Source organism: Nelusetta ayraudi, unplaced genomic scaffold, assembly GCF_046127955.1.
Source record: "Nelusetta ayraudi isolate G7.1 ecotype Tasmania unplaced genomic scaffold, CSIRO-AGI_Nayr_v1 ptg000004l, whole genome shotgun sequence".
NCBI lineage: Eukaryota > Metazoa > Chordata > Actinopteri > Tetraodontiformes > Monacanthidae > Nelusetta > Nelusetta ayraudi.
This window is the reverse complement of record NW_027466054.1, coordinates 10,955,641-10,982,500: the sequence shown is the minus strand read 5'-3', so window position 1 is coordinate 10,982,500 and position 26,860 is coordinate 10,955,641. Positions and strand designations below refer to the sequence as shown.

The 26,860-nt window shown below is 42.9% G+C and overlaps 3 protein-coding genes across 5 annotated transcripts in view; 1 reads left to right on the top strand and 2 right to left on the bottom strand.

Annotated features, from left to right (window-relative positions):
* prom1b (prominin 1 b) overlaps window positions 1-13,367 on the bottom strand; it is a 22,622-nt gene extending 9,255 nt beyond the window's left edge. Inside the window, exons 1-7 of one of the 2 annotated variants that reach the window (XM_076034575.1) lie at window positions 12,646-13,367; window positions 4,976-5,037; window positions 4,557-4,583; window positions 4,267-4,472; window positions 2,574-2,694; window positions 2,383-2,446; window positions 2,159-2,248 (exon numbers count right to left, since the gene is read on the bottom strand). In XM_076034575.1, the coding sequence (XP_075890690.1) occupies window positions 2,159-2,248; window positions 2,383-2,446; window positions 2,574-2,694; window positions 4,267-4,472; window positions 4,557-4,583; window positions 4,976-5,037; window positions 12,646-12,916 (841 nt within the window). In that variant the 5' untranslated portion in view covers window positions 12,917-13,367. The remainder of the gene's footprint in view (window positions 1-2,158; window positions 2,249-2,382; window positions 2,447-2,573; window positions 2,695-4,266; window positions 4,473-4,556; window positions 4,584-4,975; window positions 5,038-12,645) is intronic. The other variant, XM_076034567.1, reaches the window with a different exon arrangement.
* A 1,659-nt stretch (window positions 13,368-15,026) lies between these two features.
* On the bottom strand, window positions 15,027-23,656 carry tapt1b (transmembrane anterior posterior transformation 1b). 2 transcript variants are annotated; one of them, XR_012927737.1, is made up of 15 exons: window positions 23,446-23,656; window positions 21,882-22,012; window positions 21,661-21,779; window positions 20,883-21,045; window positions 20,629-20,764; window positions 20,243-20,340; window positions 20,072-20,141; window positions 19,825-19,905; window positions 19,638-19,747; window positions 18,957-19,016; window positions 18,609-18,677; window positions 18,373-18,449; window positions 18,110-18,282; window positions 16,889-17,519; window positions 15,027-15,338 (listed from the first exon to the last, which is right to left on the bottom strand). XR_012927737.1 is itself a non-coding variant. In XM_076034550.1 (14 exons), the coding sequence occupies exons 1-14, from the start codon at window positions 23,621-23,623 to the stop codon at window positions 17,269-17,271; spliced, it is 1,716 nt and encodes a 571-aa protein (XP_075890665.1). In that variant the 5' UTR covers window positions 23,624-23,656; the 3' UTR covers window positions 15,027-17,268. The 2 variants fall into 2 exon arrangements, 1 of the variants encoding a protein (XP_075890665.1); XM_076034550.1 differs by having other exon boundaries at window positions 15,027-17,519.
* A 510-nt stretch (window positions 23,657-24,166) lies between these two features.
* clrn2 (clarin 2) lies at window positions 24,167-26,561 on the top strand. The gene is made up of 4 exons (XM_076041086.1): window positions 24,167-24,840; window positions 24,979-25,317; window positions 25,769-25,948; window positions 26,103-26,561. The coding sequence occupies exons 2-4, from the start codon at window positions 25,065-25,067 to the stop codon at window positions 26,369-26,371; spliced, it is 702 nt and encodes a 233-aa protein (XP_075897201.1). The 5' UTR covers window positions 24,167-24,840; window positions 24,979-25,064; the 3' UTR covers window positions 26,372-26,561.
* Window positions 26,562-26,860: the final 299 nt, after the last annotated feature.

The following is a 26,860-nucleotide window of genomic DNA, read 5'->3' as shown; positions in this document are numbered from 1 at the left end:
CACTGGCCAGTTTGTCTCTTCTTCTTACTAATGGTGTTTGTTTTCTCTCCCTCTTGAAAAGCACTTTATTCATATGCTGGTTTTGAGTTGTTGGTGGTTTGGCTAAGTTGCTCCTGATGGTAACACCTGTTTGTGTAGAGTACAAATGATGCAGCAGGTCCATCGCTGGTTAAACTGGGCTTTTCACCACTTACACCATTTTGGTGTTGTAATATTTTTGGGCACGGTTCATTTACAATCCCACATCTCCACAATCCGAGAGCTAACCTCCTTCTGAAAGACGCCATGCAGGGCTCTCCGTCACACAACCAGGGTTGTCAAAGACAAACAGCCCACCTAGCATGAGTGATTGACTGAGACGTGCACTATGTGCTGGCAAACTTCCGACAAATCCAGGTTGAGGAATAGGAAGGAGTCCATCTCACAGCCAGAAGTAGGACTAATATATCTTGTTTGTTTGGTCTTTGTTACTGAATCCTCAAATCATCCAGAAGAATCAGAGGAGGAGAGAACCCGTATTCTAATTATCCCTGGTTCCAGTGATAAAGTGAGAACACAGATGTGGTCCAACCAAACCATTTAACATCAAAGCAAAGTAATTACTTCAACACAACCTTGACTGAAAGAAATATCCACACTTGAAACACTTAAGCATGACGGAGGTTTAGGAAAAGTAAAGACCTCTCAGTTTAGTCCATTCCTCAGTGAAGACTGTACTTTACCATTGATGATTTATCTTAAATATGGTCATCATACTAATTCTGCACTGAACTGAATGAGCAAACAGTCTGATGTTTCTGCAGACCTGTGGACGCTTTTTAGGATATTGGGATAATTTGGAGGTTAGCATCCCAGCTGCTCTTTCAACAAACAATATTCTATACGACCCGTGAAAGGCACTGGTTGGCTTTCACTTTCACTATCTCCTCGCTACTCTTCTGACATCATTCATTGGACAAGTTTTCATACAAATTCGTACAAATGATGCAGGTTGAGAGCATTGTGGTGATTGCTTGCGTTGGCAGTATCACGGTGGGGTGCAGCAGGTCCATCGCTGGTTAAACTGGGCTTTTCACCACTTACACCATTTTGGTGTTGTAATATTTTTGGGCACGGTTCATTTACAATCCCACATCTCCACAATCCGAGAGCTAACCTCCTTCTGAAAGACGCCATGCAGGGCTCTCCGTCACACAACCAGGGTTGTCAAAGACAAACAGCCCACCTAGCATGAGTGATTGACTGAGACGTGCACTATGTGCTGGCAAACTTCCGACAAATCCAGGTTGAGGAATAGGAAGGAGTCCATCTCACAGCCAGAAGTAGGACTAATATATCTTGTTTGTTTGGTCTTTGTTACTGAATCCTCAAATCATCCAGAAGAATCAGAGGAGGAGAGAACCCGTATTCTAATTATCCCTGGTTCCAGTGATAAAGTGAGAACACAGATGTGGTCCAACCAAACCATTTAACATCAACAGGACTTTTCACATTACACAACACCGCTGATGGATCTAAAACAGAAGTCGTACAGAGGGTTCACTGACACCAACTCACAGGCACTGAAACATTAAAATCCAGATCAGCTGCAATTACCTTTGATGGCATTCTCAACTTTTGCTTTAAATCAGGAAATACGGGAAAGATAAAGTTTAGAAATAGTGGGGAGGATTTCCTCAAGACACCAGCGATCACAGCAAAACCTCATAAAACCTTTGTTGAGGTAAGATTTCTTAGGGGAAACATTGTGGCAATAATACCTTTGTTCATGTTGTGTTGTTTTAAAGTACACGATGGCATCAGAACTGACCTCCTAACAATGGGCTGTTAGCTTAAGAAATGTATTCACTTATTAATTTCTAAGACACAAAAATCCAATTTAATCAGTAAAGCGTAATGATACTATGCTTAAATTATTATGGCTACGCGGGAGGATTGAGTTTATATAGAAAATGTGATGGATATAGTCAATGTAAGATGTAGACGTACAAATCAGTTGTTATCATTAAAAACAGTGGCGTTAGTGGAACACGCACAAGTCTGATGTCCGTGTAGGAGTCAAAAGAAGGGGACAAAATAATAGCTTCTAGAATCCCTCCACAAGGAACAGTGGAGGATGTTAAGAGCTCATGAACTACTGCCATGATCATCCAGTTACCTCCTGCCATGCGCAGTGCGGTGTCCAGTGAGGGAACCACTTCTTTCTCAAGCTGACTGTGGATCCTCCCACCCAGCAAAGGTCCAATATCTGCCGGCCAGAATCAGACGGGCAGTTAGGCGGTAAAGTAACAACACTGCAGAAGCAGTTACAGATACTCAAGCAAACAAAAGCGAGAGACGTCGGGGCAAACACAGTGTGTAAACAGTGTGAGTTTGACTCACTATCCAGCTCGGACAGGACTTTGTTCTTCGCCGTGGTGTACTGGGCTGTCAGGTACTCGATTTGCTGTGGAGATAAAGAGCCACAAAGTGGGAAAATAGGAATTGACATGAAAACGGGACGACTCATGATGTGCTTGCGGTGTCTTTAAGATGAGGACGTCTGGTGTGCTTTGTGTTAAAAGGCTGCTTACTGCAGGTGTGTTGTTGGCAAAGGTCCTCAGGTCTCTCAGATTGGTGTTGATTAAACGTCGGGTGCTTTTGATGTGCAGACTGACGTTGTGGTTGGCGGCGTGGGCGATGAGCACTCCCAGGCTGAAAGACAAGAGAGGTACGCTCGGTCGCTGACACACACACACACACACAAACACAACGACTGGTTTCCACCAGCAGAGGGGAGCACAGCCACAGTGAGGCGGAGGGCCGACTCTCCCATCAAGCATGCATTTTGTTTTAGCAGCCGTTCAAGCTCATATCTTCACCATTGTAAAAGATTGAAATTTTTTCCCCCATTTTCTTCAAGAGCTTCAGTCTTACACATCAAACAGCTGTCAGTCAGACTTTCACTCAGGGAGAATTCTTGCGGCACAGCAGCTCATAGATCTACATGATGTGAACCCGAGTGGGGGAAAATTAGACTTTTTGAAATTCCACTGCTTCTTCCCTCTAAAGACAAACCAATAGCCATTGAAAATGAATGGTAATGAGCAGCAATTTTGCGTATCCAGTACCTGTGCATCCTGGTAAGCCTGAAATAGCGGCTGATGAAAGATGTCGAATAAACATCCTCTGTTTGAAAAATGCCAGGCAATTTCCCTGTTACCAAATGGGCACAAGGGGCTCTCTGTTTGCATCTGTCATATTGCCTCTCACTGAATGGCAACAGCGCCCCTTTAGCCAGCCAAGTGATATCAATAGCATCTAATTGTCCTGTGTTGAGTGGACTGGACTGGACTGGATTGAATGCTTTTCTAACCAACCACCTGCTTCCACAACAGCAAATAAACTACGTGTTTGTGGTTTTAGTGTTGGACCATAGGGCTCAATAGACAGGACCCTTGCTTACTATATATCAATATCACCTCCTGATGAGCTCGTCTTTCCAGGTGTAATTATGATCCTTTCCTCTGACAGGTGCAAATTCTCTGGGTGCTGATTAAATAAATGAGCGGGTAAGATGCTGTATGAACTAGTATTAATAACAACTAATGACTGTTCAGAGGGTTACTGCCCAGGTAACCAACTTCAACAGCCCTGTACTGTGCCAATGGCAGCGGTGGCATTTCCCTGGTTACATCTCACTGAATCTCAAGAAAGCATTTTGAATCTAGTTAGGAAAACTACACGGTAGCTGCGTTTCCATCACCCCTAGAATTGCGCAAAGCCTAAATATCGCAATAAAAAACTGCCAATGGAAACACCCGAACTTCGAAAAACCTCTCAAATATTGCGAAATGTTTTTTGCGCTCTCATGAGGTGGTTGTACAGAGGCATCTCGCAAAAGTGGCATAGAAACACTTTTTTCGCATTCACACGTCGCCGGACGTGACGTACTGGGTCACATGACCAGTTCACTTCAAGTGGAAAGAGCATGTTATGTTTTGACAGAGGAGGAGACAGAATATTTTTTTTTACAAGTAATCAAAGAGAAAAACACAACAACCATTCCTGACAGCACACAAACACAAACAAACAACAGCAAACGTGATTCTCGTTTTTAGGAGAATTACGGTTTATGCGCTTCACACTGTTCAATGGGAATAATAAATCTAAAATGCACACGTTAAAACAACAGAATCACCCTCATATGATGCTACCGCTACGACTTTGATGAAGGAATAACACGGCCGCGTTTCAATGTCTTTGAGGAAGATGAGGAACACTCACACGATGAAGACGGTGGTGGCGATGAGCGAGGCCGTGTAGAAGCCCCTCTGGCAGTCGGTGTTCTTCCTCTGCCTCTGGTGCATCTCCCCTCCGCAGTTCTCACAGCATCGGCACACGCAGAAGCACATGCCGATGATGGGCGTGAGGACCACGAACAGGATGCCGACGGTGGAGCAAATGAGGAAGCCGGCCTGGTAGTAGGCCCACTGCAGCAGGACGAGAGCCTTCAGTCTCTGAACCATCGGCGGTCAAATCCAATTTGAGCAAAAGCGACACTTTGATGAGTTTACCTGCAGTAACAGCACCACGTTCTCCGGCTGGATGCACAGCAGCACACGCACACATGCACGCACGCACGCACACACACACATACGGACAGAGCAGGAGGATAACAATGAAACGAGGTCAGAGAGTCAAACGAGAGATTACCGGGTTGCAGAATTCCAATTTCTTACAAGGGAAGTGAAGGCAACGTCGAGGGTCAACAGGAGGATAAGGGATTTAAAAAGATACATTTGCAATTTTAAAAAGCCTCCTCCAATACGTAACTGGCAGCATCGCCGAACAACAACTCAAAGAAATCACTTGCACGTTGGTGAGTCCAGTTTTTTAGAGGTGTCATTTAGAAATTACAATTCAACCTTACACTGATCTTATATTTCACATTTTTAGCAGGGTTTCCTTCAGCAACGACGTCATTCAAACGCACCTTTCTCCACTCTTCGATTTTGATTCCGCCCATGTTCTGCTGAATCACTTTCACAATCAGATCTAAGGGGGGCAAAAGAGTGAATACAAAAGATTAGTGAGCCTCTTCATCAACACGCAAATTCTGCCCAGAGAAATTCTAATCACTTGTCCCGCAGTGTTTGACAGGTGGTACATGACTTTGGAGTGGAAGTGGAGGTGTGGGAGGGGAGGGGGGGTGGAAGTCAACCCACTCATCTTTTAAATGTATTGCTTTTTCCAAATCTACACTATTGCAAAATCGAGCAGCTGTGTTTTTTGGGGGGGAGCTTCTCAAAGAGCCAATGAGAAGTGCAGGTCAGTCCAGATGTCTGCATGTCTATGTGGGTCAGTCGGCGCTAAGCCCACCTGGATGGTGACACGCTGCCACTGAGCAGGTAAACAATGACTCCGTCAGGGCACTCCCTCCAAGCCCACGCGCATACACACAGTCCACTCTCAGCACTCAGTCACTCCACAGGTTTTTATGTATATGTACAAAAAAAATGAATCAGGGTAAACCAGCAGCAGAGGGGAGCGTGTTGACTAGAAAGCACTTGGATGTTTCATAACATGTATGTTTTATATTTTTTCTGCGTATGTCACTTTATAAACGTGTTGGAGTCCATGTTCTCTCTATTCTTTCATCAGTCACATTTCAAGAGCTAATAATAAACAGATGTAGTCAAAAACTGAGCTGCTCGAGCAACGAACAAAATGAAATTGCACAGCAGTTAAAAATGATGCTGGTGGTTTCTGAGTCACAGTGCAAATAAACAGCAGATAGGAAGCAAATTGAATTCAGGCTGCTTCAGGTTTGTCTGCATGGAATGCATTTTGTCTTGTGTTTTTTTCTTGGTGTGGGAGTGTCACAGCTTTAGAGAGCCAGGTCCGGACGGATGCACAGGATGCTGCTCCGTGGCAAGCAGACGGAGCTAGTTAGCAAGTAGATGCTAACACAGACACACTCATTATTGTCATGACTTGTGGATCTTTCTATTTGTTTCAAACCAGTTCAAGTTTATTGTCAGCTTGATTTCCATTCATTTCCTTCTCCATCCAGTCTTAACTCACAACTTAACCCTTTACTCAATACCCCTCACCCACCTCACCCACATTATGCCCTTACCCAAACCTCTTGTCAGTTAGCACCTCACCATGAAACATATAGACAATGCTGTGAGAATGTTTAACATTGTCTCGTCCTCCTGCTGCCAGAGACGCCCCCCAACCCCCCACCTGCCACCCGTCATGTAAGGTAAAGACATCTCTGTTTACTCCGCACAAGTAGCCTGTGACTTCATCTGTGTCCTGTTGATGCCACCTGCTGTTGCTCAGCTACTTAGTTAGTATTAACCACCAAGGGCAGTTAAGCTTAGACAGCTTAGTTCAGTGACCCAGTATGAGAGAGAGCTGGTGCAAACGAAAGGAAGAGGGGCGATAAACCAGCAGTATTAAAAGAGACCACTGACTGAACCCAGTGTGTAGCGCAGTGTTTCTCAACCACTGTGTCGCGGCACATCAGTCTAATGAATAATGATAATGATAATGTCAGGTGTGCCGTAAAAAATGATCAATCACACCAATTTTACTTAATTGGTGTAAAAAGAAAAATAATATCATTCAATTATGGAGTGAGTGTGGTTTAAAAGGGAAGTAAGCCTATTTCCCTCCCTCAAGTCCTCCCAGGATATCAGCTTTGTGTGCATCCAAACAGGCCCAGGTTTCACCCTGACTGAGTAATAATAAATTAAGAGACTATGTTGTCATTATTAGGCAAAATAAATGTCATTTTATAATATTTTTGGTGTGCCATGGCATTTTTTTCAGTGTGGAAAATGTGCTTTGGCTGAAAAAAGGTTGAAAAGCACGGTGTTAGTGGAACTCATTTCCTGTCAGGGCAAACTTAATAATTCTCAAGTTGTCACCATCTGCTTACTAAACCTTTAAAAATTCTTACAAAGACAACTGATGGCATGGTTGCAATATTAAAAATATCTTCACAGGAACATCATATTCAAGTACAGTGCATTTAGGAGCCATTAAATGGACAGTGAATACATACAGAACAGTCGCTGGTTAACTGGGAGCAGGATTCAAACGTGGGACCAAACGACCCTCTGCTTGTAAGGTGTAAATACATATATATATAGCCCAATCCTCTATGTTGACCCACTCTGACAGATTACTGGAAGGTTTGGACAAAGCTCACCTTATGAAACCCAACCACCTCGTAGTGACACCTGACAGCAAAGTAATTACTTCAACACAACCTTGACTGAAAGAAATATCCACACTTGAAACACTTAAGCATGACGGAGGTTTAGGAAAAGTAAAGACCTCTCAGTTTAGTCCATTCCTCAGTGAAGACTGTACTTTACCATTGATGATTTATCTTAAATATGGTCATCATACTAATTCTGCACTGAACTGAATGAGCAAACAGTCTGATGTTTCTGCAGACCTGTGGACGCTTTTTAGGATATTGGGATAATTTGGAGGTTAGCATCCCAGCTGCTCTTTCAACAAACAATATTCTATACGACCCGTGAAAGGCACTGGTTGGCTTTCACTTTCACTATCTCCTCGCTACTCTTCTGACATCATTCATTGGACAAGTTTTCATACAAATTCGTACAAATGATGCAGGTTGAGAGCATTGTGGTGATTGCTTGCGTTGGCAGTATCACGGTGGGGTGCAGCAGGTCCATCGCTGGTTAAACTGGGCTTTTCACCACTTACACCATTTTGGTGTTGTAATATTTTTGGGCACGGTTCATTTACAATCCCACATCTCCACAATCCGAGAGCTAACCTCCTTCTGAAAGACGCCATGCAGGGCTCTCCGTCACACAACCAGGGTTGTCAAAGACAAACAGCCCACCTAGCATGAGTGATTGACTGAGACGTGCACTATGTGCTGGCAAACTTCCGACAAATCCAGGTTGAGGAATAGGAAGGAGTCCATCTCACAGCCAGAAGTAGGACTAATATATCTTGTTTGTTTGGTCTTTGTTACTGAATCCTCAAATCATCCAGAAGAATCAGAGGAGGAGAGAACCCGTATTCTAATTATCCCTGGTTCCAGTGATAAAGTGAGAACACAGATGTGGTCCAACCAAACCATTTAACATCAAAGCAAAGTAATTACTTCAACACAACCTTGACTGAAAGAAATATCCACACTTGAAACACTTAAGCATGACGGAGGTTTAGGAAAAGTAAAGACCTCTCAGTTTAGTCCATTCCTCAGTGAAGACTGTACTTTACCATTGATGATTTATCTTAAATATGGTCATCATACTAATTCTGCACTGAACTGAATGAGCAAACAGTCTGATGTTTCTGCAGACCTGTGGACGCTTTTTAGGATATTGGGATAATTTGGAGGTTAGCATCCCAGCTGCTCTTTCAACAAACAATATTCTATACGACCCGTGAAAGGCACTGGTTGGCTTTCACTTTCACTATCTCCTCGCTACTCTTCTGACATCATTCATTGGACAAGTTTTCATTTATATTATTAGATCATTTAGAAGGCAGACTAGCAAAAATGAATCACACCATCGAGGCAGGGAAACCCAAAGTCTTTCTCTTTCCCACACTAACAGCCAATCCTGTCCCCAGCTCTAGAAGATAGAGACCACCGACTCAGATATCAAACTAATTTGATTTTAGAGAGAAAGGAGTTTCTCCATCTTCTCCAACAAGATGCCTGTCTCCTGCTCACTGACACTCAAACACAAGCTTCTTCTAGCTAGACAGTTACAATGAACATCAGACAGCTCTTAATGTCTCATCTCAAAAACAATTGTTGGAAGCCTTTTGTAAAGTCAAAACACTGACAGTCATGACTACTTGGCAAACTTGTTGTAAAATTTAAGAAACACTCATTACAACACTTTTACATTAGTCATAACAGAGATGATCTGAATTTAATCTCCACCTATAGTGAATCCACCAATTGCCTCAGAAATGTCCTCTGTATGACAGTCAGACTTGTGTATATTTAAAAAAAATAAAATAAAATTTAAATGCTAAAACCAAATAAGAAATGAGTTGAAAACCAAGACCTTTTACACATCTCTCTTTTTAAAAATAGTGTATCCCACAGAATAAACTTGTAAATGTGATGGGTGTGTTCCACAACTTCACCCTTTGGAAGTGTGCCATGTGTACAACAGAATCAGATTGTTCATGCATTTGAGTTCCTGACTGCCTAAATCATATGATGTGGAGTTCCAATCCATTTTTTCACACTGGTATGCCATCAATCAGATTTACACTAGTGATGGTTTTGTAATGTCACAATAATACATTTCAAAAGTACACGTGTAAGCAGAAAGTACAGTATGTAGCAGTTGCAGCATGTTCTGTAGATTACTAACTAACTCTGGAAATTTCCTCCAAATTACAGTCGACACTAAGTACAGTATGTATTTTAATGACACCAAGAGCTAAAGAAAGTCTTCCCGTAAGCTAAAGTGAAACAACTAAGAGGATTATGTGTCCCCCCCCACCCCCCTCCATTTACCCTGGACACTTCTTCAGATGAAATAAACAAGACATATTAATTTTAGACAAGAAGGAAGAAGCGACTGATAATCTGCTTATTTCCAATGGCAGTTTGGAACTATTTTTTGTATTAATTAAAAAATGTATGATATAAATGTAAAACCTGTTTAAAAAATGAAGGGTGCACTCCTTAATACTCAAGCAGCAATACAAATGATTACTTTTATATTATTTTGACCAAAAATGATTTTGTTCGGGTAACTGAATAATTACTTTTTTCCATTAGCTTGTCTGCAGCTTTATTTCAACAAAATCAGTCCCCTGAAATACACCAACAAAAAATTACTTGACAAAATCCTTATGTAGAAGAAAATGAATAAATAAATAGTGTGATACCTAATTGACAGCCTACAAATAAAATGCAAAAAGCTGGACAACCTGTTAATCTTTGACTTCTGATGGTTGAACAGAATTTTTGTCCTCATGGACAACCAACAAATCTGTAATTAAGGCGAACAAACAGCAGCACCATGACCCACTTTCTCAGTACGTGTGTGGACAAGTTCATGCCTTGTGCATGTGCTTATACATTTGTGTTTGTGCGTGTGTTTGTGACAGTGCCATCTGTACCGTCGCTAGTTGCATACTGCTACCATTAGCTCTGCGGATGCTAATCCCCTAATCTATCCTTTGCATATCAGAGGGATCAGACACTGCCTAGTTACACAGTAAGGGCCCAAAATGTTTGTACAGCCAAGTTCAGGCTTCCCACTGTGACTGTGGGAAGAGTGTCCAGAGTGGCAATAACCACTCACACTTACAATTATTTTCTTCCCTGCAATTGTTTCATTTCTCTATTTTTTGGACCAGAAAATGATTAAAATGTATTTTCTGATGGCTAATCTTACTAACAAGCCAAAGTCCAGGCCAAAGATTTCACTAGTCATCATGAATGATAGAACAACCATGCTTTTTAAATCATACGCCATAGTTTTTTTGTTTTTCAATTGGAAAAAAGGCGGGAAAAGGATTGGCTAGCAAATCGTTCAGCAGAGGTGGGGCCAATGCGCTGCAATTCACATGAATTTATGCATCAAAACTGACAGTTACAAAGTGCGTTAGCCATAGCCATGGCTATATTAGCCATATCAGCGTGCTGAGCAGCTTCGTTTCAGGATAAACTATATACCTCCCCATAGACTTATCAGCTACTGTCGTAGTGTATACTCGTGACATTTAGCTCATCATCTTAACTTAATCATTAAGCCAGAATTGGATTCCAAGTCACCCAGCTTGGGACCTCCCTTCCAGAGGAAAGAAGCAAGGCTCGCTGGAGCATTCAGGTACCGGGCAGCAGAGACTTAAATGTAAAAAATACCACCTAATGGCGTCTGTATAACAAAAAAAATATATATATACATATATATATATATAGGTTGAAAAAAGGCTATAGAATCAAGAAAACCTGTTGTTTTAAAAGCAGTGTCTTCATTTCATACTTAATTTACAGACCCAAATCAGGGGCCAACTAAAGGTATAAACCCATTCTTACTCGCTCAGAAAACCCTTTTCAATGAAGACGTAACACATTCTCTGCGGCCTCTGAACTTTTGGCTTTGCAGGACCCAGTGGGTGCCAACCTCGAGCCTGTGTTGAACCATCAGCCTGTTTTTGGCTGGGGAAACTTGGCAGTTTAGGCAGTATCGTGCCATTTAAACCCAAAAAGCCTTCATCCTGTTTAACGAGGAGGCTGTGTAAACAAAGCGACACCGTGGCTGCCTTCAACAGGTGCAAAGGTGAGGTGGGTGCACCTGAGCAACATCAACAGCTACTGTGCGACATTAACAGTTGATGTTGCAGGAGTGCGTGACAGGACGTCCAGGTGCTCTCTACCTGTGAGTGTGTGAATACTACAGAGCCCCTGGCAGTGGAAGCATATGGTGCCATGGCTTAAGGTATTATGCGGTGATGCAGGTGACTGAGAAAGCCTCCCCTAATCGCTGATCTGCTAATTGATTACCCAGCCAGCGGCTCTAACCCTGGACACCGAAATGGCAGCAACTTAAAACCTTCAATCCTATTGCACAGTGTCATCCTCCAACGTGACACCTCATAGTTGTGACTTCAACAAACACGGTGAAAATAGTTGTGGCTCGAAAAAGCCATCATTGGGTTACTGTGCTAGACCACGGTGACCAACTGAGCAGTCATAATTATTGATCCCAGATCCCTGATAAAAATCACAGTATGATGTAAAGACCCTTAAGGTTCGCTCGTGAGCTATTGATCCCATTAATCTGCTCATAACTCCGGTTTAAAGGCTCAATAAGCAAACACGGTTAGTGTGCACACTCCCTAATGTGAATCTACCGAATGCTTTTTTTGAGCTAGTATTGCTTTTTTCCTATTCGGAGTCCAACCGTGCCTGCACACGTACGACAGCAATGTGAAAATAATGTTTGTAACAGCAAACTTTTGCAGGTTCTTTGACAATTTATCAACAACAACAAATGTGCAGGTTAGCGATCTTACTGACAATTGGCTACATCTAAAAAGTCTCAGAAGGTTGTTATTTCATCCAATCTTTTTAAAGCAACAGTTGTGACCCATTGCAGCTGTATGGGGTGGCAGTATTAGGCACACGAATTAGGAATGAGTAATCAGTGTCACCATGAAATGACTACACACTGTCAATTTATTCTCCTTTTGAAGGAGTAGACATTCTCCTGATTAAAGACTCATTTTTGTGTAGGATTTCTACATCTTTTATCCATTTGTTATGGTGTATTGTGTTTTTGTGCCACCTGTCTTAGGACAATGGATGAAATCCAGCAAATGTGCTAACTTCGGCATGGTAATATTGATGATTTTTGCCGATGTGATGATTGATGTCCACTGTCCTAATCTGATAAATAAATAAATGAGAGTAAAGAAAGTGATATCCTCTTTTGTTCAATAACAAAGGGGTCATTCTAGTCAATATATATGTATCTGAGTTATAAATTTGTGAAGACCACAATCATGACTTTTTCCTCACTGTACTCTTGCATTACTTTCCTGTACAGTTTCCACCACGCGTGACACACCACCATTTCTCTCCCCCCCCCTTTGACAAGAACAATGTACAGATATTCTCACCTTTGGGGAAGGAGTGGGGCTGGACAGCGTAGAGGAAGGCATGGACCACATGGAAGAGGATCCCTATGGCTCCGGGTTCGTAGTAGGCGTGCGTGTCGTACACCGCCGCCGGCACGAAGCCGAAATCCAGCGGCTCCACCGGCGGAGGGGACCGCTGTCTGCGGGAGTCCGAGCGGACCTCCGCCGGGGTTGATGTCCTCTCGTCCGCCTTGGGCTCGCCGCTGGTGGCCCCCCAGCAGAGCAGCAGGACGAGCCAGCGTGTCCACAGCATGGCTCACTCAAGTCCAGTTCCGCACAATAAAATAAAATATAAAATATAAATGGCAAAGGAAAGTAAAGTCCCGGGTCCCGGTGGAGCTGGGCTCTGGGTCGCTGCTAGGGGGGGAAGGAGGAGGACAGGGAGGCTGCTGACGCGAGACAAACACCTGCTCCCCCTCGGTGGTGTTAATCGCCCGTGCCGAGGGAAAAAATTGATCACTAAAAAAACACAGAAGTCCAGCGGCTGACGAGTCGTTAGCTCTCGGCGTCTCCTGAAGACATCTTCTTCCCCTGGAGGATGTGGGCCACTCGGAGGGGGGGAAACCGACGGTCGACGCTCGTCTCCGCTCGCGGCTGCTTCTTACCGCCAATTTAATCCCGTGTGCGCTCAAAGACCAAAAGGCGCTCGTGGTCGAGAGCGGGCGCTTCTTTGAGGCGCGCGGGAGCGCAAGGGGTCACCTGTGCAGGTGATTTCACCCCTCCTCCTGTATGCGTGTGAGAGCCTTTCTGACTGTCTCACTGTTGTCAAAAAAAAAATGTATTGTCTTTATTTTTTTATTTTACTTTATTTATGTTATTTTCTGGTGTGTGCGTGTGTGTGTGTGTGTGTGTGGGGGGGGGGGGGGGGGGGGGGGCTGTAATGCTTAGTGCAGCCGCTAAGGTGAGAGGTCTGGGCCATTGCTGTTTATAGTGGGCTACTACTAGACCTGGGGTGGACCAACTTTTTGACTGGTGGGGCTAATGGGTTCTAAAATCTGAGTGGGGGGGGGGGGGGGGGGGGGGAGCAGGAGCAGATGGATGGAGTGTTTTGGTGATCCCCACTTCATAGGAAGAAAAAAATATCTCATGGCATATGTAGAAAACGTGTTTTAATGTCAGTTGAAAATTAACAAAAGTGTTACGACAAAATATGTGACTTTGAAGCCCCACGTTAGCTCTTTATTGAAATGACTCTTAAAACACTGAAAAATGTATTGTGTAGATTTGGTACTTAGGAGTTCAACGATGACAAGTTATTTTAGTTTATACTTGCATATGTCCACAGAAAATAGACATGGTATCGTGTGTTTTTAGAATACATTGAGTGGTTTGCTATGCAGTTACTAATTAGGCTTGTACGTCCTTGCTTTTGAGTGCCGTTATTCTGGTATTCACACCACTGTAAGTACTCTTGAGTTTACACACAGTCTCTTTCACAGCCACTCTGGTCATGTAAAGCCGACTGATCGGGGGAAGTCATGATGGTTCTGATGTGTCGCTTTGATTACACAACAATGACTTTTCAAATTCAGTGCAAAAAATTGCCAGGAGGGTCATTGACTCCAAACTGTGGTTATTGAACAAGTGACGTACTGATCGTTGTTCAAGGTTAGCGACATTACAACACGCAAACACAGTTGGAGTTCAAACTGAAGGGAAACCGCAAAGGCCCCTCCTGGATTGGTTTACTTGTCTAAGTTGAACAATAAGTTTGAAGTCAGCCCCCCTTCATCCTCACTCACATGACTTGCATTTTATGAAGTATAAACATGCGTGTTAGTTTGAGATCTTGGGAAATCCAGGTGCCCAGGAACAGATCATTTATCAAGGCTTGAAGCTGAAAAGTTCTCCCTGCATGTGTTGAGTCTCCCTCCAAACACCCATTGAGGAGGAACAGTGGTGTGCAGTGTTCACGCAGTGAAAAGGCCCCGTAGTGACTCCTCTCAGTGAAATACTTGTTTCCCTTTTAATATACACATCGGGATACCACTCCAGTTACAGAAAAGGAGACAAAATTAAATTGAAATGAAAGTTGTAATCATGAAAAAAATATCAGGAAATGAACACTTAACAATTACAATAACATTTCACATCTGAACAGTCTATTTATAAGGCCATGGGCAATTCTTTTGAAATCACGTTTTGACTCTAATGTCAATGCTTTACGGTCTCCTGGGTCTTTCTGAACTGATAAGGCAAAAGGAAGTTCCTCCAGTTGTGCAAATGTAGTATAAATATTACGTAAAATGTAAATCCTTTACAACTACTGTTTTTTTTTTCATAGCAGTGACACCATTACATCTTGTTTCTAAACAGATGTACTTTTATTTTGTCAATCATAAACAGAAAAACATTCAGGAGTGTTGCTTTGTATTTATTTATTGAAAAGACTGTTGGCATTTAAAAAAAACAAACAAACAACCTTTTAATAAAAATGAAAAAGATGCCATGTGTTACGCGACACCTCGGAAAAATGATGATGTCTCAGTTCACAACATCTACACCAAAAGCAGTGCTTCCCCAGACTCATTCAAACCCCCACACACTGTCCACTGTGTGATGGGTATATATTCCTGATGAGCACATGAATGAAGGACTCTGTTGCCTGCGCCAAGCTCCTCTACCCTTAGAGCCCCAGTCTGTAACGATGCAAACAGTCAACCAGCCTGCACTGTCTGAAACAGAAAACAACATTAAAGTGATTCGTCAGTGCATATTGAATGTAGACCGCAAAATTAAAAAAATTGTTACGCTGTATAATTGAATATATTTGGACGCCTCGTGATATGCAGCCCACATGATCCACTACTACTATTCCACGAGCTGTCTTTTTAAGAAACAGCCGTGACACACACTCTGAAGGCCGCTGAGCATCAGGTCCAGCTGGCCTGAGGAACCTTCTTCCAGTTTATTAGGGGAATGGGAAAAAGACACCAGCGTTCACAGTCTTGATGGATGGTGCTGAGAGAGGCAGGTGCGTATGATGGTGCATCCATGGCATTGGAAGTTCCAGTTTGTCGCAGCAGTCGCTCTTCACCTCTGATACACAACTTTTCCTTCACTCACTCTGTCCTAGGTGCCACTGTGGGACCATCAACTGCTTGAACCCTACACCCTCCAGTTCTGACAGGTATTTTTTTTTTTCTGTCTGTGGTCAAAGGAGGATCGCTTTAGTTGTAGTCAGACACGTTCATGTCAACGATGTGAACTAGTGACACCGTCAAACAGGAAATGGGGCAAAAATCTAATGATACCGAGCGAGAGAAATGAATGCCAGTTGATGGTGAAGTCTTGAGGAGTCTTGAAGAGTTGTTTGCCAACTGGGGACTTGTGATGCAAAGGTATGAAGGACTTATTTTTATTTTTTTGCGACCCAGGCAAACTGGGTGGAGCTACCTGCTTCAAAACTCCAGGAGGCCACAGCTCCGCCCACATGACACATTAGGGAGGGAAAATCCTTCTCACGCACCGCACTTCCAGAGAGTATGTCTCACAAGTTCATGTCGAGAAATCCAAACTGTACCTTTATGGCAGCAAACAACTCTGACAGCTTGAACGCGTTGCCTTACACCAAGTAACACATTCCCATTGGCTACATGCTTGAATGAATAAGGAAAACAACAAGATGCATTTTGGAGGAAAAAAAAAAAACATGATCCAAACTAACTTTGAGTCCACTGCAAAAATAAGCAGCGCTGTCCTCCTCACAAAGAGACAGCAGTCTTTGTCAGTGCTTGAGAATATCCCAGTTTACACTAAATTAAAAGCTCAAAAGAGTCAGGTGTCCCACTTGTGAACAGCACCGTCACATTGTAAGTCTCAAACCTCTGCATCACCTTGATACATATTGTCTTGGTGGGACGCCAATGGGACGCCAATTTCTTTGTGTGGGGTGATACATCTGATATTATGTGGCTGTTTCGGAGCACATCTGTGCACGCGCACACCGTGTCCCCAAAACTGACTTCAGAACGTCCGGAAGTGCTATGCGAATACATGGTGTTGATGCAACCGAGGTGTTCCTGCAGTTAAATGAGGCCAATTCTAGAAAAAAGAACGCGTTTCTTTTTCCCCACCTAAAAAACTAAGTTCAAATTTCAAAGTTCAAACAATTCAAATTTTTTTTCCGGCTTTGAAAAAGAAAATGTACAAAATTTAACAAGTTTGTTCTGTCTAATAACAACTTCTCGCTGTACAGAATTGATTGTGCTTGTTGGAAACATACTTGTGCAGTCCAGCTGTCATGTTCCTTTGTCACATGGCATCCAACGCTGCGGAGCTTAGACAGAAACCTTCTTTCCTTGCTCTGCGTCAGCTGTGCCAGCCAATTTCGCCCCATCAACTGTCATCAGTAAACAGTCTGTTATTTCAAAAGAAAAAAAAGTGGGGCCCTGACTGGATCACAGAAAAACATCTGAGGTGCTCTCCGATGTTCTTTGTAACAGCTTTATGCTTTGGCTGGTTTCGTCACTAATAAATAAATAAATAGTCCATAGGTCAGGCTGACAAAAACTATGCCTGCTCTGAGCATGTGCCGTGACCTGTGTCTGATCCCTGAACCCTGCAGCTTTGCCAGAGCCCTGACTGGTTGTCGGTCTGCGGCGCTCAGTCTATCCGGTTCCCGCAGATGGTGAAGCGGTCTATTTCCAATAAATCTTTCTTAGGCTGTCTGTGTTCGAGTCCGTCCCCTTCCAGGCCCGTGTTGGTGTTGATAATTTTGTCGTCGTCCTCGTCCGGCGTGGTTAGGAAGGTGTCCGATTCACTCTTGGGGATGGTGGGAGGGAAGCTCTCTGGCAAGTTGGCGGCCTCCACGTTGTCGGACGCCAAGAGCGTCGTTCCTTTTTCAGCTGTTGCTTCTGGTTAGAGAACGCAGGGACAGGTTAGTGCGAGGAACAGCAGTCGGTCAAAACTGGCCAAGAAAAGTAACTGCTTCAAGGTTTTAGGACAGATAACTGTTCAGGTTAATATCAACGAAAAGTTACTTACAGATGACTAACTCAAAGACTTTCAAAATAAAACAATTCAATTCGATCCGAACACAGAAATAAATCTTTAATCGTGCCATTTACAATGAGATCTAAATCCAATTTAAAAGAATGTTTCCTCCTTTACTTTCTTCTAGACTAATTCTCAACTTCAAATATTGCAGATGGGTTTGTCACATCATTTTGAAAACCACATTTATGACCACACGGTTCAACGCCCGTCAGTTGAGACCACTAATATGTCCTCCCGAAATAACTTTGTCAACAAAGATAAGGCTCTTAAGACAGCTGTATGAGGGGGCAGTCTGTCGCGGATAAGATTTACCACAGAACCGAGTACAGAATCTGCAGTTTAAAAGAAAGCGAAAAAGAAGAGTATAAAAAGAAAAAAGAAAAATCCAAGATTTAGTAAATGACTCAGGAACACAAAACTAATGCAGCAGCGTGAGGAAGACAAATACCTTTCTGCGGTGCCGTGTGGACAAGTTTTGTGCGATGAGCTCTGGAGTTGACGCGGCTGGAGACGGCGGACGGCGGCGGGTCGAACAGCTTCTCCTCCATGTTGGCCTCTTTCACAAACGTGCACGATGTTCCCAGCAGCACGATACTGTTGAGCACCTTCAGGGTGATCATCCTGCACGCACATATCGAAACGAGATGCGCTCACATACTTGCACACAAGGCGACCTTGACTGCTGTAAATGTGCCGGTTATTGACATTTACCCCAGGTAAAACAGCAGCACGCACATGAAGGAGAGCGAGCCCTGGATCTTCACTGAGCTGGTCACTACGCGGACCAGCTGACAAACAACAAGCCCACATGTGAGACTTTAAAAAACTGACACACAGCAAACCTCAGATTGTGCATCATCTGTGTGTGTGTGTGTGTGTGTGTGTGTGTGTGTGTGTGTGTGTGTGTGTGTGTGTGTGTGTATGTGTTCTGAAGAGGGGTGACTGACCAGCAAAGCCAGAGGGAGCGGAATGAAACCCATTCGTCTGGACACAGAGTCACTGTAGTCTGTGTAAGCCTGAACACACAAGACATGATTTCACAACACATCCTAATACTTTATTATCAGTGTGTAATATATATATACACATGTACATATAAATTGTGAAACAAGAGAGGTTTAATCTCAATTTCACACTTTTTGTCTTTTAACAATAACTAACTAAGTTAGTTAATGCAAATTAAAATGAAAACTGTTTTTATTTCAGAAAGTGATGCCATATTTTTTATGCTTTATTTAGAGGTTTTAAATGCTGCCAAGGATCTCTGTTAGTTGATGGAGACACATTTAACTTACATTTTTCTGTCGGCTGCTGACAAGGTCAAAGGCCAGGCTGGCTTTGTATTCCCCATATACCTGGGCAGAAAGCACAACACACATTAAACACTGGGCTCGGGGCAGCTCCCCACAGAGATCAAAGGTTTGAGGGGTAAATAAGGGAAAGTAGAAAGCAGATTCTATTTTGGTAAAGACGAGAGTGAAACCGTGAACACTCTCACACACACAATGTGTGTGTGTGTGCGTGTGCGCGCACGTGTGTGTGTGTGTGTGTGTGTGTGTGTGTGTGTGTGTGTGTGTGTGTGTGCGCGTGTGTGTGTGTGTGCGTGTGCGTGTGTGTGTGTGTGTCTCACTAACAATGAGTGAGTGAGGCTTGTGTGATTTGGTCGACACAGTCGAGAAAAGAGGTTAATCCCTTCCTGTGGAGACTCTGCCCATTACATAAGCATTGGTAAAACGCCTTGAAATGAAACCAAAAAATTTAAAACACACCGAGGACAATGGGATAAATCTGGCTGCAACCCCAGGAAACCACTCAGCTGACCAAACGGTGCTTCACAACAAAACAACGCAGAAAAACAATTAATAATGACAAATTCAATTCCAAAACTGATCCGTGTCAGGAATTCCGGATAAAGCTCACAGAGGAGTCATGTTTGGAGGGATGGCGGGGGGGGGGGGGGGGCAGGAAGTACTCACATCAGCACTAATGTCATTGAACTTGGTGATGAAGGCGTGCTTGACAACATCCACTGCCACCTCCGATGCCAGCACCATCATAACATCAGGGAACAGCACCCACAGGTGGTCTGAGAACGCAACCATACTGTGTGAACATGAATGCTGTGGACGACACGACAACGTCCAGCGGCGCGATGTGAATTACCAGGATTCCAAGAGAACTGTTCCATATTTCTGAGGCAGACGATGAGCAGGAGGATGCAGTTGGTGAACCTCTCTTTAATATCTGTTGAGGGCGGGGGGGGGGAGAACAATCACTCCTGGATTAACCTCTTTGGTTCTCACCGTAGCTCAACTTGATTTCATCATTTTGTACCAAATCAGCAGGTTTGAAGACAACGCTGATATTATTGCCCAATATTTGACAGTTTCTGGTGCGTTTCACCGCTTACCGCTGTTTGACATCTGAAACAAGTTGTTCTTTTCAAACTTCTTGAAGACGCTTCCTTTAATCTCCACAAACTGGGGGGAGAGAGAAAAAAAAATACACGACACATCATTCATTAGAAAAAAAGTGATGCGAGTAGTTTTGATAGAAATGTGCGTGTGCTGATTATACCCACATTGTTGGACATCATGATGGTAAGTAGGGACTTGTTGTGGGAGTTGAAGGCTACATTCAGAGTGGTGGCCTGAACCATGATGAGGATGGCATGGAGAACTAAATAAAAACTAGCTGAGGAAAATGTTACTCTGTGTTTGAACTTGTATTCTAATAAGGTGATGATTTTCCTAGATTGATCAGCAGATACTTTAAAAAATAAATAAATAAATACTGGCATTATTATGAAAATGTTAAAATCCCCCAACATACATAAGCAAATAATTTTGCTTTTTTCGTTTAAAAATACTTGTAACTGATTTACGGTATAAACAACGTTTTTTATTTCTATGTTTTTCCACTCAAACTCGACGGGTTGACTGGCCACAATTTAACAAGTGAGGATACAGACATAGAGCACAGCCATGAGGAAGTGAGGAATCACGCCTATGTGCGCTCTCTTCTTCTCCTTTGGCTCCGTGGCCGTCCAGTAGAGAGCGTCCAGGATGTCCTGGCCAAAGGACGAGAACAGGCGGTCGGCCACCTGACAACACAACAGGGAGGGAGAGAGACGAGAGACGAGAGCGGAGGGGAGGCAGGAGAGTCAGCAAGCCGGTGACCACTGGCAAAGGATCAGTCAGAGCGGCCCGGCAAGGACGTACCTCCAACATGTTGTATATGATGTACAGCTTGATAACAGACTGCCCCCTGATCAGGTGGTACATCATGGAGTAATCCACGTAGCTCATCATGAAGTAACACAGGACCATGATGAACCCCTTCAGCACGTCGCACACCTGAGCTGGCTGGAGCAGGCGGGAGCCGCTGAAAAACACACATTAAGGTCAGATGGGCCACCACTGCCCCCTAGAGGTAATGGATGGCAATTGCTTCGGGTTACAGTGAAATTAACAGTGAATTTGTTTTTGTTTGTTGTTTGTGAGATACCCTATGCCAAAAGCAAAAACAAAATTTCAATTAACTATGAATAACTATTCCTGTCATAGTTTGCAGCAAAAAATATATATTTTTCTGCTGTTGTTCAGACAAAAGTCATTTGTAGTCATTACTGTCCCATAGACACGTTTGACAAAATGATGACGTCTAGAAAGCGCTTGATCTTCATTTCAGTAATTACAGTAATTGCAGTAATCATTTAGTACTCAGCACACACAGGAAATGAACCTGCTACTCTAACAGCTGTACGTCATCTTTCACAAGCTGCTATAATTTCATCAATAGCTGCAGAGCAAGAAATGAGGCTTTAACTTTGAAAAAAAAATGTTTTGCTGTTTTTCTCAGGCTGATGCAAACCTTGCTCTAGTATTAAGTTAATCAAATATTTAAAAACAATACTATTTACAGTTAAAATTGGCAAATGGTGGATGGAGGTCTTCCTGTTTTTGATTTGCATCACTGGCATGGACAAATAAAGTTTACCTGAGGCCACAGCAAGGCAACGTGAGGAGTCGTAAAAGGGCCAGAATCACTCTGAGGGGAAGCAGAGTGAACACATAGAGAAAGGTATCCAGACAGAGGAAGAAGCCAAACGTCATCAGCTAGAAAGATGGAGAAAAAAAAAAATTAAGTATTTCTTTTCAACTTTGAGTAAAACAACAACAACGCCGCCGATACTGGATCTCACTGGAATTTGCATTTACCTTCTCGAGTTCCTTGGGGATGCGGAGGCAGGTGTAGACCCTCTCTCTGCGCTCTGTGTATTTGGCCTCATTGTGCTCCAGGAAGTAGCCTCTGGTGAGTTCAGTTGTTATGAACCTGAACAGAGACAGGTCTGCAGACAGAAAGGGACAAAGACATAATATAACTTTATGGGCAAAATCCTGCACTTAAACTATGATTTGCTTACACTAAGATCACACAATGTCCATTTCAATGCTCCAGACTGTATATTGCAAATTATACCTTTATCTGTATAATAGCTTATAAGTTAAAAAAAAAAAAAATAATAAAAAAAAAGAAAAGAAAAGAAAAGAAAAAGAAAAAAGTCAGGCACATACACACTTTACATGAAATACAGTCAAAAGTCCATCATTATACAACTCATCTAGCAGGCCTCATAAAATCTTGCAGCAATCGTACAACAGCAGTCAGGTTCAATGTGTCAAACTGTGCTGTGGAAGCAGGTGTCTGTTCTGCAGCTGCGCTAAGAACATCTCAATGTTGCAAGCAGAATCTACAGTACACAATTGGGACATCCGTTTATCTCAGGGACCTTGAACGTTTGAAGCAGTCTGCTCGTCGTCTGTGCTTTTATAGTTCAATTTTATCCAAGCTATTTCATCTGTGTTCTGTCAAGGGGTTGATATACAATTGTATTCCCTCGCCGATGTATTGTGTATTTTACACTGCAAGAGGGATTTGAGCCAGAGCAGCCGGAAAATGTCTGTTTGCACACAGCAAAACAGGAGCCTGATGCCTTAGGGGCTCCCTGGTATTTCTGGCATCCAAAAAGTTGGACATGCTACTAATGTAGCGGGACATTCTGGACATGTTCTCCAACCGAGGAGTTACCCGAGATGTTATCAAAAAAAAGAAAACCGTCAATGCAATGCTGCTAAATATAATCGATTATCTTGATTAACAATGATCTTTTTTTTTCTTTTCTTTTCTTTAAAAAATAAAAAAGTCAAACTTAACAGAATTACATCAGAAGCCCAGCGAAGATCGGAACCTAAATCAATCAAAGTCTTAAGTAAACATGGGAGCTTGGTAGATGGACACTGGAGTCTCTGTATTTATAGCCGTGCGCTGGAAGTGTCAACTCGGGAATAGCGCTCACTCGCTCACGTTGTTCAACGCGGACTGGCCTTCTCGTGCAGTCGTGCACGACGTGCCATGCAGCGGTGAGGTCTTGCTGACAGCGAGTGCTTCAAAAACACTAGTTACAACGTTGACGCATATGCCGAGTAACCTCGGCTGACGTTGGCGTTACAGCGACAGTGGTCTTCAAAACAGCGGCTGCACCGCCACAGAACCAGGTTGCACACTACAAAAAGTGTTCAAGCTAGAGCAAACTCCCAGCTGCCGTTTTCAGCCAACTTCACCATCAACGACGGCTACACCTGCCGTGTGCTAGCACCATAAACGGACTCACTAGATATGAAAAAGCAACCTAACCACAACAGTTTATTGTAGCTGAAGCTGTCAAATATGCAGCTCCTGTGTGGTTGTGTATGTGTGTGTGTTGTCGGGGCTAGCTCCCACCTGACAGGTTGCGTTTCTTTCCGTTGCTGCCAACATTTCTGTCGTTAAACCTCAAAGTGTCGGCGAGCGCGTCTCTCTCCTTGTTGTAGTCGGATTTGAGATGCCTTCTATCCCGCTCGCCGTCCTCCTTCTCCTTCTCTTTCTCCTCTCCCAGCCCTGACGACAGCGAGTCCGCCATCTTCGGCAAACGATTTCAACTGCTGCCTGGGAGACTGACATCGGCGTCACGTGATCTGACGTCAGACGTCATCGCGTTGTGCGTTCCGGTGAGTCGCCAGCTGGTGTCGCTAAATTGCCCCGTCGGGCTTCTCGGCTTCCACGTCTCTTTCGGTGAAACACAAAAAGGTGATAAATAACCAGCTAGAAAAAACGTTTTCACAGATTATCAAAGTACAAATATACAAAGATATTTTGTGAAACCTATTGAGTGATCGTTTTCCTCCCAGAAAATAGAGGCACACTTCGACACTTACAAATTAAAATTACAATATTAAGTGTCTTTGATATGTCTCATTACAGAAGTTTTGATGTCATATTTTGATGATAAGAAGTAATTGTTTAGAATAAATACGGCTCCTTGGTTAAAATGCTTCCAAAACGTCCAGTGCATTGTCATAATTACACAAGCAATAATGTATAGATAAGGGACATATACGATGATGCTTTGCAAATCATATAATTTAAAAAACACATTATTTTAGGGACAGAACTGTTGCGTCATCCATTACCTGAAAATGAAAATTTCCATTCACTGTATATTCCCATCCTTAGTGGTTAACAGATTTAAAGTAAATTATAAATGGATTAGTAAGTCATTTCCTCAAACAATTCTCAGCCCCTTGACCCTTCAACTGAAGCCTCCTGTAATGATTTTTTTTTTCTACTTTCAAAAAAATCTTGTTAAATTTCTAAAATGAATTGCTTGCATGATTCATTTTTTTTCTTGTTTTTCCCCCAGCTGATTAATCGTTAGGGATAAAAATCTAGAAATATAAGAATATCTAGAACTATGTTTTTATTAAAGAAAAAAAGCAAACTATTAAATTATTAAATACATATAATTGTAGCTCGATCCTGAACAACAATTGCAATAAATGTTACCATCGCTACTTTCATTTTCATGTCATGTGGTATTGTCTAATCTTGGAAATGCTTAATTGCCAATGGAGCATGTAAGAAAGAAAGGCTATACTATGCAGTAAATTGTATCTCCTGACCTTTAGAAAATTAGCTGTCATTCTAACATATTGTAACCATGCTCTGGTGATTTTACAGTTTGTTTCCCCAATCAGGATACATGCCTGCTGAAAGTCAAAGCCAACAGACACATCTCGTGTACAGAGTGGGTTACAGAGGAGGCAGGAGCAGTGCAGGGAGGGATAGAGTTTCTCCCCGGTAAGAGATCTCTTTGACCGCCATAGATTTGGTTTCTCCTCCTCTCAAGCGCTCTAGCTTTGATGCAATGGAACATATCACCGAGAGAAAATGCACCCTTCTCTCCTGCTTATGCTTTTTTCCAAACTCTAACTCTAGAGTAGACTCATGTTGATGGCCAGGGTGGCGTCGCGATCGCTGCCCGGCGTCGTGTTGCCTTCTCCAGGCCACCATGGGGCCATAAGATGCCTTCGCTGTGGAAGCGGATAACGTTCTCGGTGGCCTCTGCGCTGTGTGTTGCCTCGGTGGTCCTGCTGGTGGTGGCCCTGTCTACGGAGCGCTGGGTCAGGGCGCGGATACTGTGTAAAACCGGAGCTGACATAGTGAATGCGTCTCTCCCTGAGCTGGAGCAGTTCGTCGGGGACATTTACTACGGCTTGTTCCAGGGGGGCAAGACCAAGAAGTGTGGGCTCGGCAAGAGGCGCTCCAAGATATACAGTAAGATCACATGGACCTGAAGGCACCTTATAGTCTGACAGTAGCTGCAACATGAATGGGTTAATGGAATATGTTTTCAAGCATTGTAAACTGATACTTAAGTACTTTGAAATGCACTTGTAACATTTGGCCAGAGCATCTGTCTTATTATTATGTAGCTGATTAGATTAATAAAACTTTATTGATCCCGAAGGAAATTCAGGTGGTCGGCTGCATACATTCATTCCAACATCTATTCATCAATCGAGTTGTACAGTGTGTATCTATAGACATACAAAAGGATCACTACCTTAGTTCTGTAAAAGTACAAGAGAGGTTAAAATAAACATGAACAAGATGTGAAGTGTCTTTCTTTAGAAGAACACACTAACACATATGTGCCAGATGGCCTACATACACTCACAAATGCAATTAAATCAGAACAAAATTGCGTCTTCTCTTTTTGGTCCAGTTTTCCCCAAACTTGTGCGCACTCTGAACGGTGGCCTCCACATGATGGTGATCCTCTTCTTGCTGGTGGCTGTGGGTTTTGCGGTGGTCAGTCTGTCTTTCTGCATTTACAACGCACGCAAAGTGCCTTACCAGAGCATCAAAGGGCACAAAGGACTCTACCTGTGGAACTTTATTGCTGGTATGTAATAAAGCTCTGCCTTCAAAAAATTAACATTTTCTCTCTTCACATCCCCAAATGTATGTGAATACATGTACATGTATTATTTTCACCCCATCTGACTTTTCTTCACTACTCCCTTTTTCACTGACTCTTCCTTCTCCTGTCTTCCAAGCTCTTTTTGGTGGCCTGGCCCTGTTTTGTTTCCTGGCAGCCATACGGCACCACAGTTTGTCCGAGCGGCTGGCCAATTATCGCGAGGACCTCTTTGTGCTGGTCGTATTGGAAGACAGCCTGGACTGGTCTTTCTGGCTTGGGGTTGGCAGCGTTGCAACCCACTTTGCAGTTTGTGGAGTGGTTGCCATGAGTAGAATCAAGTTGCCCAAACCGAAGATCAAGAAACCTGAAGAACCCACTGTCTCTTCTCTGGACATGCTCTACTAAAAGACTTAACTGTATGTTGGGATTTTTATGGATGTTAACAGTGTTAGGATTTCAATCACTGATGGTTGTCCAGAACACCATTATGACCAACATTATAGTGATGACAAAATTGTGCCAGTGCGCCAACTGTTGATAGAAATGATATTGTTATTATTTTGGTGGAACCTAACTTGTAAATGGCTGTATTATGTATATTCTGTCTTTGGCTGTAATTTTATGTTTTCTAACATGTGTAAAAATGTTCTGATCAAATGATGAAATTCATCATACATTATTGTTCTATACTTTTTCAAACTACACACAGTGGTGTTGAAGCAAATTTAAGTACTTTTTGGCAAAACCGTTTAATCTTGTCATGTCTATTTAATGCCTAATTCACTGATTGGAAGCCTGGAACTATGCATGACCCCTATTTTGATTTGTTTTTATGATCTACAAATATTGAATGGGTGCAGTCAACTGTACTTCTTAGTTTTCTTAGTTGGTCCA